This window comes from Salmo trutta, chromosome 1 (assembly GCF_901001165.1).
Source record: "Salmo trutta chromosome 1, fSalTru1.1, whole genome shotgun sequence".
Taxonomy (NCBI): Eukaryota; Metazoa; Chordata; class Actinopteri; order Salmoniformes; family Salmonidae; genus Salmo; species Salmo trutta.
Genome location: NC_042957.1, coordinates 70714777 through 70727959, shown reverse-complemented (window position 1 = coordinate 70727959; position 13183 = coordinate 70714777). Strand labels below are relative to the sequence as shown.

At 40.6% G+C, this 13183-nt stretch overlaps 1 protein-coding gene across 1 annotated transcript; it reads left to right on the top strand.

Moving 5' to 3' along the window:
- The first annotated feature begins 6216 nt into the window (after positions 1-6216).
- Positions 6217-9303, top strand: LOC115198340 (cytochrome P450 2K1-like). Its single transcript, XM_029760266.1, has 4 exons — positions 6217-6423; positions 7029-7191; positions 8838-8987; positions 9182-9303. The coding sequence occupies exons 1-4, from the start codon at positions 6217-6219 to the stop codon at positions 9301-9303; spliced, it is 642 nt and encodes a 213-aa protein (XP_029616126.1).
- The last annotated feature ends 3880 nt before the right edge of the window (positions 9304-13183 follow it).

Sequence of the window (13183 nt, the reverse complement as noted above, 5' to 3'; positions counted from 1 at the left end):
CATAGAAATGAATACCACTTCATTGTCCATTCTGAAAGGAACATTTGTCCTCGAGGCTATCTACCATTTTTACATGAAACACTTATCAAAGAGCAATATAGAAGCATGTCTTATCATTTTAATAATGCATTTTGATTCTGTTGCCATCAGTCTTTACAGAGCATAAAACTCTTCACCAATGCAAGGTCTCTGCTGCCTTCTGCTAGATCAGCCTTAAAGTGCAGAATATCCTGTCTGTGTACAGAACTAAATGTACTTGAATAAAGTGCTACATAATATCCAACAAATTAGGAAGTTATTTTGGTTGTAATATTTATGGCAGTGTTACAGTGGAACTGATAGCCTTTTAACTACTTTGCAGATATGAAACAAACAGACAATCATATCAGTCAAAATATCAAATTCCCAGTTCATGCTTCAAAACCAACTTTACAAGACTTTTTAAAAATAGGTTATATTTTACCAAAAAAATCCATGACCTAAGGCATTGTTTGCAGAATATATGAATGCAGTTCAATGCATAATTAATATAATTCACCAATACATTTCTTGGTAGTACATTTCTTGCTATCAGGCTGTAAATGACAGCTGGTCTGGTACATTGTTTGCTCCTGCCACCCATTGGGGTGGGGGGGGGGGGGGGTGTACAGACATGCCACAGTCCTAGCTAGGCTTCTAAAATGTTGCAGTCTGGCTTCGGTTTTTAACGCTTGACAGTGATTAACCAAAAAACTAAACCTTCAACAAAACACAACACGAAAGAGTAACATGTAGGCCTCTTACAGCAACATTTGAGCAGTAACCTAGGTTGGCTACTCAACTACAGTATACAGTATTTAGAGTGCTGCAGTCAACTGCACCGGTGATCCATGCAGTGCAAAAAAAGGAATAACATGTTTTACGTTTAAATGTTACAACAATCCAAAGCTAAGTTGTTATTTTGAGTTAATACTTTTTGATATTGGTTGCAGCATATTGTGCACAATAGTACAACGGCTGGAATAATATTATTTATCTCTGGTTTTAATATATTAAAATGCGACAGCATCCTATGTACATAAGTGGACATTATAAAGGGCCATATTTCTCCTAAGAAAACAATGGCCAGTTTGGTTCGCAGTTGCACGTACAAAACTAAAAACAAATAGGTTATGTCTGGTCCGTGATTTCATTGGAGGAGTCGGTGAGTGACCGACTTCCCCCCTCATATTGTTTTTCGTTGGCTACAGCTAGAGATGCTGCAGCTGTCATTTGGTTAGCTAGCTATGCTGAACTTGAACGACTGTTATCCACAGTTAGCATATCTCTTAGTTGTCAATCAAATGTATTTGGCATCGATCAAAAGGGTGGGCAGGCCAGTTCCAGTTCCCATTCCGTTGTCAAAATGTGGGTAGGGACATGCTTGCATTGACAGGCAAGCTGCAGAAGGACGAGCAGGCTACTATTCCCCAACTTTTATCAGGGCAATTTTGACGGCCAATTAGCTGAAAAAGTTTGAGAGCGTTTATCTAATGTTCCCTCGTTAGATTTTAGCTCATCTCGCTGTGACTAGCATTAGTTGTTGATCTTGTTGATGTGCATAGGTAATTGAGGGAGAGCAAAAATACAGTTTCATGGCTGTTTGATCAAAATGATTGTTTAGTTCCCTAATGTAAGAGGACTCCTGTGCTATTTACATTTTTGCAGAAATCCATTCAGTTGCATTAGGTGGCTTTTGGGGAATGTGTTCAAATGATCTAAAGTCGTGCTGTTGCTACTGCCTGTAAACACATAGTTAAGTTCAAAGTGAATGATTGCAGGCCCTTGCAGTGTTACCAAGTCCTCAGTAAGGAAAGTAGCTATTGGCTGTCCTAAAAGTCCCTAAATGACGTCATCACCTAATTTGCATAATTTGCCATGTGCATGTAATTGTGATGGACGCTGTAGGAGAGAGGAATAATGTCGTGGGAGAGACAAAAAGTGAGTAAAAAACACCCTAAATATGTTTAGAACTACAAATTAACTTTCTTCTGTCGATTCTTGTTTTTTTTAATGTCACAATTCCAACCCTCCTCCTTTATCCGGGCTTGGGACCGACAAAAGTGACCCAAAAAAGACACTCTGGCAGTTATTTTTTTATTTTATTTTTTTGTTTTTTGTTTCTTAATTTGGTTTGGTTTTTATCCTTATGGTCCACTTAGGAGCCTACAACAAGTCACAGTAAAACATGAACATTTTTAACCATAACATTTTATACATTTTTTTTGTATAAAATCTAAATGGACCAAAAAGAGACAATAGAATAAACTGTCAATGGCAATGTGAGAAAATTATGGTAACTAGTCTGGCCCTAATTCAGTTTTTATGTATTTTAAAAAAATGTAAACCAGGGCGGGATAAGCCAGCGGCGGCTTCCCGCATGCGTGATTTATTTGCAGTCTGGACGCAGAGGGGTGAGCATCTCCTGCTCTGACTGCAGCTGGGAGGGACTGCTGTGCGAGGACTGGGCCGCCTGTAAGTGCTTTGGGACAGGCTGCTCGTTGAGAAGAGTAAGAAGGAATTGTGCTTTCACGTCAGAGTCTCCAAAAGTCTCCAATAACACCAGAAAAAGTCACTAGATTTGTCGCTAGTCGCTTTTTTGAAAATCTGTCGCTAGAGGGTTCTGAATACTCGCTAAATATAGCGACAAAGTCGCTAAGTTGGAAACATTGGCCTTGTGGCAACTGGCTTATTTGCATATAGGCCTACTGTAGCTCTGATTGGCTATGGTGCACCGGTCTGTGTAGAATCCGGTCCTGGACAGGACAGATGTTTTTATTCGGTTTTATTTAATTCTGTGTCATTGTCCAAACGCACGGCCGCTTTCCGACTCTATTGCTATATAATGTTCACGAATGCCTTACTATATGTCATTCCCAAACATTGTATACATTTATGATAATGTAAAAATGACCATATCTAAGTACTCGCTTGTCAGAATATTAAAAAAAGGTGTTACAAATATTTCATGTTGCTAAATGCTGTCAATTCCACTTTGAGCCTTTAACAGTTTTGATGAAATCTTCTAGTTGAATGTTCTACATAGTGATTGCTTCCAACTGAGCGCAGACAGCAATTCAACATCTATTGCACTTTGGTTCAATGTAATTTATTTTGGTGAATGACTCCAGGATTTTGGGATTTAACAAAAATTAGCAGAATTACTGCCGATGTCAAGCAGAATCATGAAGTGTATTATTGATTAGCAATACATATGGAGCCGTCTGACATTACTAACCAAATAGTCAAAGGCTAATCAGAAGCCATTTTATCTTTGAGGTGTATCCAAGCTTAGCAGAGTCAATTATCTAACGTTAGCGGTTATCAATAACTGACACGGTTAGTGTTATGTACCTTTAAACAGCACAAGAAAGCTTAAAGGTGCTATATTGGATTTTCGTGCCCAAATTTACCCAAATGTATTATATGTAAATAGTAATTAGTAGCTCATACTAAACACTAGCTAACGTCAATGGACAAGGAGAAGATTAAATTAGCCACCAGCCAGCTAGAGAACAGTTTGTAAACAACTTTACTTCAAGCAAGACTTTTTGGCTGCGTTTACACAGGCAGCCCAATTCTGGTCTTTTGCCAAATTGTTGGCAAAAGAGCTGATCTGATTGGTCAAAAGACCAAATAGTGGAAAAAGATCAGAATTGGGCTGCCTGTGTAAATGCAGTCTTTGTTTCAAGTGTCCTTTCATAACTGGTACCGCTCACGGAGAGAAAGTAGGCAGCCAAACTTCCACTCCTGCTGGCGCTAGCTAGATAGTTAGTGTTAACTATATTTGCTAGCTAGAACTAAGAAGTATGCTTGTGTTACGGGAATTAAGTTATCAATGTTCTTAAACCGAACTTAAAACTACTGTCTGCCCCCCCAGAGTGTGTAAGATTCTGGTTGAATGAAGCAGACGGAGAACCAGCCTACAATGGTCAAAACGTTTATTTATGAGAGCTCTAAAATTCATACAATGCACACAGCCTTTTATATTACCACACACACACACACGCACACGCACACACACACACACACACACACACACACACACACACACACACACACACACACACACACACACACACACACACACACAAATAAACTTACATCAGTAGAGAACTCCACCCCGCTTTAGGCGGCTGTATTTTTCCACAGTACGCATACATTCCTTATCAAACCTTGCCACCTGTCTTCTAATCTCCTGCCAACTAAGCCGTTCCCAGGCCGTTGTTTCTCTCCCTAATTTAGGGAGGCCTCTTCTCCTGTTCCTTTCCCAAGGTCGTCTTATCAACTCTGCCCTGTTAATTTTGAAGTGGTAACAGTGTCTTAGTCTTAAACCATCTCCTCACACACAGTATTCGATTATAGTTTTTAACATATTATTATAGCCTTATAATTACCTAACACATTTCAACAGGTTATATGGTTTCTGAGTGAAATAATTTAGTCAAACCTTTAATCATATAATTTCCATTACAGCTTGCTAGTCATATATACACACACACACATATATGCAGTTGAAGTCGGAAGTTTACATACACCTTAGCCAAATACATTTAAACTCAGTTTTTGACATGTAATTCTTGACATTTAATCCTAGTAAAAATTCCCTGTCTTAGCTCAGTTAGTATCACCACTTTATTTTAAGAATGTGAAATGTCAGAATAATAGTAGAGAGAATTATTTATTTCAGCTTTTATTTCTTTCATCACATTCCCAGTGGGTCAGAAATGTACATACAGTCAATTAGTATCTGGTAGCATTGCCTTTAAATTGTTTAACTTGGGTCAAATTTTATGGGTAGCCTTCCACAAGCTTCCCACAATAAGTTGGGTGAATTTTGGCCCATTCTGACAGAACAGGTGTAACCGAGTCAGGTTTGTTGGCCTCCTTGCTCGCACACGCTTTTTCAGTTCTGCCCACAAATGTTCTATAGGATTGAGGTCAGGGCTTTGTGATGGCCACTCCAATACCTTGACTTTGTTGTCCTTAAGCCATTTTGCCACAACTTTGGAAGTATGCTTGGGTTCATTGTCCATTTGGAAGAACCATTTGCGACCAAGCTTTAACTTCCTGACTGATGTCTTGACATGTTGCTTCAATATATGTACATTATTTTCCTTCCTCATGATGCCATCTATCTTGTGAAGTGCACCAGTCCCTCCTGCAGCAAAGCACCCCTGCAACATGATGCTGCCACCCCTGTGCTTCACGGTTGGGATGGTGTTTTTCGGTTTGCAAGCCTCTCCCTTGTTCCTCAAAACATAACAATGGTCATTATGGCCAAACAGTTCTATTTTTCTTTCATCAGACCAGAGGACATTTCTCCAAAAAGTACAATCTTTGTCCCCATTTGCAGTTGCAAACCGTAGTCTGGCTTTTTTATGACGGTTTTGGAGCAGTGGCTTCTTCCTTGCTGAGCAGCCTTTCAGGTTATGTCGATATGGGACTCGTTTTTCTGTGGATATAGATAATTTTGGACCTGTTTCCTCCAGCATCTTCACAAGATCCTTTGCTGTTTTTCTGGGATTGATTTGCACTTTTCAGACGCGTCTTATTCCTGAGCGGTATGATGGCTGCGTAGTCCCATGGTGTTTATACTTGCGTACTATTGTTTGTACAGATGAACGTGGTACCTTCAGGCATTTGGAAATTGCTGACTTGTGGAGGAACCAGGCTTGTGGAGGTCTGCAGTTTTTTTTCTGAGGTCTTGGCTGATTTCTTTTGATTTTCCCATGATGTCAAGCAAAGAGGCACTGAGTTTGAAGGTAGGTCTTGAAATACATCCGCAGGTACACCTCCAATTGACTCAAATGTTGTAAATTAGCCTATCAGAAGCTTCTAAAGCCATGACATCATTTTCTGTAACGTTCCAAGCTGTTTAAAGGCACAGACACCTTAGTGTATGTAAACTGGAAATGTGATACAGTGAGTTTTAAGTGAAATAATCTGTCTGTAAACAATTGTTGGAAAAATGACTTGTGTCATACACAAAGTAGATGTCATAACCGACTTGCCAAAACTATAGTTTGTTAACAAAACATTTGTGGAGGGGTTGAAAAACGAGTTTTAATGACTCCAACCTAAAAGTGTATGTAAACTTCCGACTTCAACTGTATGTAAGCCAGTCGTTATGTTGGGCACTCTCTTTTCCCAATACCACATCACTGTCTGATCTTACAGCACTGCTTGTGGAGATCCATGGCTCTTATGGGAGGTCTTCTCCTCCAGGCTCCCAGCACGGTGACACTGCTGGGGGCTGTGCTGTTTCTGCTGGTCTTCTACCTCTTCTTCTCTGGTTCCAACTCTGAGGAACAGGGGAAGGAGCCTCCAGGACCGAGGCCGCTGCCCCTGCTTGGTAACATGCTCCAGCTGGACCTCAAGAGGCCCTACTGCACTCTCTGCGAGGTAAGATGTAGTCCTCCGTTGCTTTCAGAGAAAACTAAGTTGAGGTTGTTGATCTGTGAGATGTTATCTGTTTTATCTCACTTATATAGTTTTCTTGCCATTTCACCAGGTTTGAAAAGTTCAGTAAACAAACTGATAGAACGGACTTCCGCACATTGTACATGCTTTTAGCTGGTGAATGTTGTTTAATGTTCTATTCTGTAATGTATTTCAATAGATATGTCCTGCCCAAGTAACCTGGTCCCAGATGTTTTTTGCTGGGACCATGCTATGGACAAAATACTTTGTGACAGTGACCAAAGCGTTGCAAGGAAAGAGATGAGGCCACTTTAGAATATTGAGATGCACCCTAGGACTATTCATTCAGGGATCTTGTTAACAAAACAGACCTGGTTTCAAATACATAGTGTAAGAAGCTTTGTCTAAATAGATATTTTGAAATGTTTTTTTAAGTCTTTAAAATACAGTGAATAGTATTTGAACCCAGGTCTGACCTCAACTGTAAACCCCTGTTTAACAAGCCATATGTGATGTCCTATTTTGTGCTTCTTCATATATGACTATCAGGCATAACTGTGTACTTTATGTATGCTTTGTCTGTCCAGCTCTCCAAGAAATATGGCTCCATCTTTACGATTCACTTTGGACCCAAGAAAGTAGTTGTTTTGGCAGGATACAAGACGGTCAAGCAGGCGCTGATAAACCAGGCAGAGGAATTTGGGGATAGGGACATCACGCCTGTGTTCTATGAGTTCAACCATGGACATGGTAATGATATTTTACTCTTATTCTGGCTATGTCCCATTCTTAAAGGGATAGTTCACCAACATTACAAAATCACATATTGGGTTTCCTTAGCTTGTATTCAGTCGATGGACAAGCTAAGACAGAAATCCATGTTTTAGTTTTGTTTACCTGGCCACTGTCTACAACAGCTAATCCAATGCAAGTCAATGTCCCCATATATTAGCTTGTTTTGCGTTTTATGTCCAAATCATCTTAAAACTATTATCTTACCTTTGCTGATCTTCGGCTGAATGCACTCGGAAGGTCTCCCACTTCCACAAGAAATGTTAATTTGTTCGATAAAGTCCATCATTTATGTCGAAATAAATCCGTTTTGATGGCGCGTCCAGATCCCCATTCCAAAATGTATCTATCCACCGTCGACGAAAAGTTATAAAGTTCCCTCAGCGTTTGTAGTAACATGTCAAACCATGTTCACAATCAATCTTTAGGGAGTTATAATCGTAGAATTGCGATAATATTCCAACCGGACAATAGCAGATTCATTACAAAAGAAAAAGAAAAATGGCTAATCCTTCGTGAGTGTGCGCGAGGTAAGGCAATGACCCCAGGTCGACCACATACTGTTCCGGGTGTTATTCAATCAAATTGCACTGTAGAAGCCTCAAACGAGGTTCTAATGACTGTTGACATCTAGTGGAAGCCTTAGGAAGTGCAATATGACATCACAGACACTGTATTTTAGACAGAACTTCATTTGAAATGACTACAGCCATCTGAGGTCAAACTTCCTGTTCTGATTTTTCTCAGGTTTTTGCCTGCCATATGAGTTCTGTTATACTCACAGACATCATTCAAACAGTTTTAGAAACTTCAGAGTGTTTGCTATCCAAATCTACTAATAATATGCATATTCTAGTTCCTGGGCCCAAGTAGTAGGCCGTTTAATCTGGGTATGTTTTTCATCCGGCCGTGAAAATACTGCCCCCTATAGTGAAGAGGTTAAAGTAATTGTCCAGTGTTTCCAGATATCTATGAAATATGACCGATAATTAGTTACAATATGAGGGACATATTTTCCATTCCAAAACAAATGTAATTGAGCATGTTAAAAATAAGCTTTTCTGTGTTGGAATGTTGTGGGCGTACCACAACACAATTGTGTGGGCGTATACCAAAATATTAATGCGAGTCAACTACTTTTTGGCATTTTTATGTTAGGCCTCAAGGAGGAGTCAACAACATTATGTGGGTATAAGTTAACAGAATATTAACTTTTAAAAGTGGGATTTTCACTGGAGAGTTACTTTAAAGCTGCAATAGGTACGTTTTTGGGCGACCTGACAAAGTTCACATAGAAATGTGAGTTATAGATATGTTATTCTCATTGAAAGCAAATCCATCAAATGTTCTTATACTAATCCTCTGCAAATAATATGAATGTCTATGATTAATTAGCATTTACAGATTAATGATTACATGATTAATTAGCATTTACATGCCCAGAAAGGATGCATAGATCACTTGGCAGATTGTTAATTTTCTTGGTATATGATAATTATTATGAATGAGTCAATTAATTATGGAATGGTATATTATTGTGAATATATTATATGTTTTTTTATTTCACTTTGAATTATCATGGAAACCGACTACATTCTTTACAGGGATTCTGTTTGCCAAAGGAAACTCATGGAAAGAGAAGAGGCTCTTTGCCCTGACAAACCTTAGAGACTTTGGGATGGGCAAGAAACTGAGCAAGGAGAAAATCTTAAAGGAAATTCACTACCTGATTGAAGTGTATGAAAAACCTGAGGGTAAGAGCAATACCGGTATCTCTACACTGTAGTAGTAGAATTAGCATAATGTATTTAAGTGATGTGTAGCCCTAATTGCCTGGTTATTTTTAACCATATTATTAGTAAATAGATAAATTAGTTAGCTTGTTTAGTGATCTTGTCAGTTCTGGAAAGCTTATTTAGTAATTGATTAGATGTTTTGTCTATTGCAGGTAAGGCATTTGACACCACACAGCCTGTGATTTATGCCGTCGCCAACTTAATCTCGGCCATTGTCTATGGCAGCAGGTTTGAATACACTGACCAGAATCTGCATCTCATGCATATTAAATAACGTGTTGCATTAATATTGCTCAGTATAACTACAGAATCGAATTAATCGATAAGGTCCGAGGGGGTGTGGTATATGGCCAATTTACCACAGCTAAGGGCTGTTCTTAAAAATTATTTTTTTAATAAAAGGGCTGTTCTTAGGCGCAGTGCCTGGATACAGCCCTTAGCTGTGGTATATTGGCCATATACCACAAACCCAGAGGTGCCTTGTTGGTATTATAAACTGTTAACCAACATAATTAGAACGGTAAACTAGTAATTTTGCATCATACCGGCCAATCAGCATCCAGGATCCAAAAAAAGAAAGGAAAACCAGCCCCGTCGCAGACCACGATGTCTTGCTCCCAGAAAAACTAAAGAACCTCTTTGCTCGCTTTGAGGACAATACAGTGCCACCGACACGGCCCGCTACCAAAACCTGCGGGCTCTCCTTCACTGCAGCCAACGTGAGTAAAACATTTAAACGTGTTAACCCTCGCAAGGCTGCCTGCCCAGATGGCATCCCTAGCCGCGTCCTCAGAGCATGCGCAGACCAGCTGGCTGGTGTGTTTACGGACATATTCAATCAATCCTTATCCCAGTCTGCTGTTCCCACATGCTTCAAGATGGCCACCATTGTTCCTGTTCCCAAGAAAGCTAAGGTAACTGAGCTCAATGACTATCTCCCCGTAGCACTCACTTCCGTCATCATGAAGTGCTTTGAGAGACTAGTCAAGCACCATATCACCTCCACCCTACCTGACACCCTAGACCATGGCCCGCGGGGTAATTATATTTGGCCCGCGAGACAATACCAAATTACAACTAGAGCTGGCCCGCCGGTATTATACAGCGCATTCACCGCTAATACTACGAATCCCATAATGCTCTGCTGTTGTTTTCGCGCGCCAATCAGGACAGGACCCAGAAACGCCCTCTCCTCTGTGACAGTAGTCATAGCAACATAGACGCTACAACTGAATCCTACAGACGAAGAACCGTATATGTGACATTTTTCAAAAAAAAGAGATATACATGAAAAATCATTATTGGACACCCTTTTTCTATAGTGAACCGGTTTCACAAGCTTTCCACGCGCTAATTAACAATATTTTTAAATTTAAAGATAGGCTCTCGTGGAATAACCGTTTATGTGCACCACTCAGAATGGACGGATAAGCGCACAACTTTTCTGTTGCTGATGAAAATCGCCGAAATGTGGGAAAGAAACGTAAAACAAAACTAAAAGAATGGAAAGACAGGCAAAGGAAGATCTTACGGGATGCGGGAAAACCCTATACAAATCGTAAGGGTCAAGAAAAAACTGTGAAAAGCTGTCCAAAAGAGGTATGTGGAAGAACCGTATATCAAACAATCAAGCTAGCTAGCTATAGAGTACAGTAACTAACATGTATGTTCTGGGTTGTCTAATTTGTAACTATAGAGAAAACATATCACACAGGAAGCGACGCAGGTCCTAATCCAGGCACTTGTCATCTCCCGTCTGGATTACTGCAACTCGCTGTTGGCTGGGCTCCCTGCCTGTGCCATTAAACCCCTACAACTCATCCAGAACGCCGCAGCCCGTCTGGTGTTCAACCTTCCCAAGTTCTCTCACGTCACCCCGCTCCTCCGCTCTCTCCACTGGCTTCCAGTTGAAGCTCGCATCTGCTACAAGACCATGGTGCTTGCCTACGGAGCTGTGAGGGGAACGGCACCTCCATACCTTCAGGCTCTGATCAGGCCCTACACCCAAACAAGGGCACTGCGTTCATCCACCTCTGGCCTGCTGGCCTCCCTACCTCTGAGGAAGCACGGTTCCCGCTCAGCCCAGTCCAAACTGTTCGCTGCTCTGGCACCCCAATGGTGGAACAAGCTCCCTCACGACGCCAGGACAGCGGAGTCAATCACCACCTTCTGGAGACACCTGAAACCCCACCTCTTTAAGGAATACCTGGGATAGGATAAAGTAATCCTTCTAACCCCCCTCCCCCCCCCCCCTTAAAAGATTTAGATGCACTATTGTAAAGTGGTTGTTCCACTGGATATCATAAGGTGAATGCACCAATTTGTAAGTCGCTCTGGATAAGAGCGTCTGCTAAATGACTTAAATGTCAAATGTTATGTAATATTAGCTAAAGTTCGTTGGCTACTAATTTATACACTATCGTTACAAATGTTATTGCTAGATTATAGAAGAAACATAGCAAGCTACTTTTTGTCCATCCACCGGATGATTCGACATGGCTACAGTAGCTAGCTAGTTATATGTAACGTTACACTGTATCCTGCAGGGAAGAGCGTGTTCCACGACGTGCAGAAAGGATTGTGGAAAGTTGACTGATGAGCGCAAGCTGCATCTGTTCAACGGTTTCTACACTGTCCCATACGAGAAACAACAAGCGTTGATTCTCTCCGGCTTAGAACAGGTTAGAAATAGGACAAAACTCCTATTATAATAGCTATATTGAACACTTGCATAGTTTAACTTTGACAGTAATGATACGTACATTAACGTTAACTCTAAAAGTGCAGTGTTACACAATGGTGCAATACAAACTCATTCTGTGTATAGGTTGGGAGTGTGTGAAAGATGGGAGTCCTGATCAAGCAATACCCTGAATGTGCTACAGTATATGTTTTACTATCAATAAATGTATATGTTCTACAAAGAGAAGAATACCACATCATCTGCAAAATTCTGGGTTTATAGGGACATTTTCAAACAGCAGTCTCAATTTCAGCCAACCCAGGAGTGACACCTGTGGCAAATGTGACGCATTCTTCACTAAGATGTCAGCAGCAACATCTGAAGAGGAGAAGAGGAAGATTGCAGTTGAAAGTGAGTTGCACCATCGAAAAGCCGAAAAGGCCTACACACAGCTTCAAAGTGACACTGAGTGGGCTAAAGCCAATGCTGACTGCCATGTCATTTCTGTGGATCTATAGGGGGTAATCTGACCCACTCCAATGTCTACTATCAGCGGCAGCTGTCAAATTTTAACCTTTGCATCCAGGAACTTGGAAAAGAAGATCCTGCATACATGTGTGTTTGGCATGAGGGGATTGCACACCGAGGGTCCATTGAGGTAGCAAGCTGCATATTGAAGTGGGTGAAGACAAAATTCACGCCACTCACCAAACCAGAGGTGCGCAAGTTGATCATCTTCAGTGACAGATGCTGTGGGCAGAATAACAACTGGCGGATGCTCAATCTGATGTCGATGCTCGTCTCTATGGGTTACTTTACCCAAGTTGAGCAGAAGTTCATGGTCTCTGGTCATTCTTTTCTTCCTTGGGATCGATCTTTTGCCACCATCGAGAAGAGGTGCAAGGAGTCAGTCCTTCATACACCTGATGATGTTTCAAAGATGATACTTGAAGCACAACCAGCGAAACCATTCAAGGTGATGAGGATGCAATGTGAAGACTTCAGGCACCTTCCAGATTCTGTCCTCAAGCGACCAGCTGGACTACAGATCACCTCAGTGAGGTGGTTAAAAGTCACAGGTATTGCACAGAAAATAGTTTACTAACATCCCATCAACATGCAACATGTTGTTCTAACAATAAAATATCCTAATGATTCCCTTTTTTTATTCATTACAATATACAGTCCATCTCTCTGTCACCACATTTAGCATTAACTCTAAGCAGTTCACTTATTTACTGCTGTCACCTCAGTACAGAAGGACATTTCTTGCCTTTAGCATGGGTTTAACGCAATTCAAAACTTAATTGCTGATCATAGTGTTAAACGCAAAGAGAATGGTTTTCTGAACGTTTTGTAATATTGACCTTAGGGACCTGCATAATGGACATGCATATTGGCACATCACATTGATCCATATTTGATATGTACAAGTTGTGCTTCTTTTGATTGAATTAATTTAATTCTATTC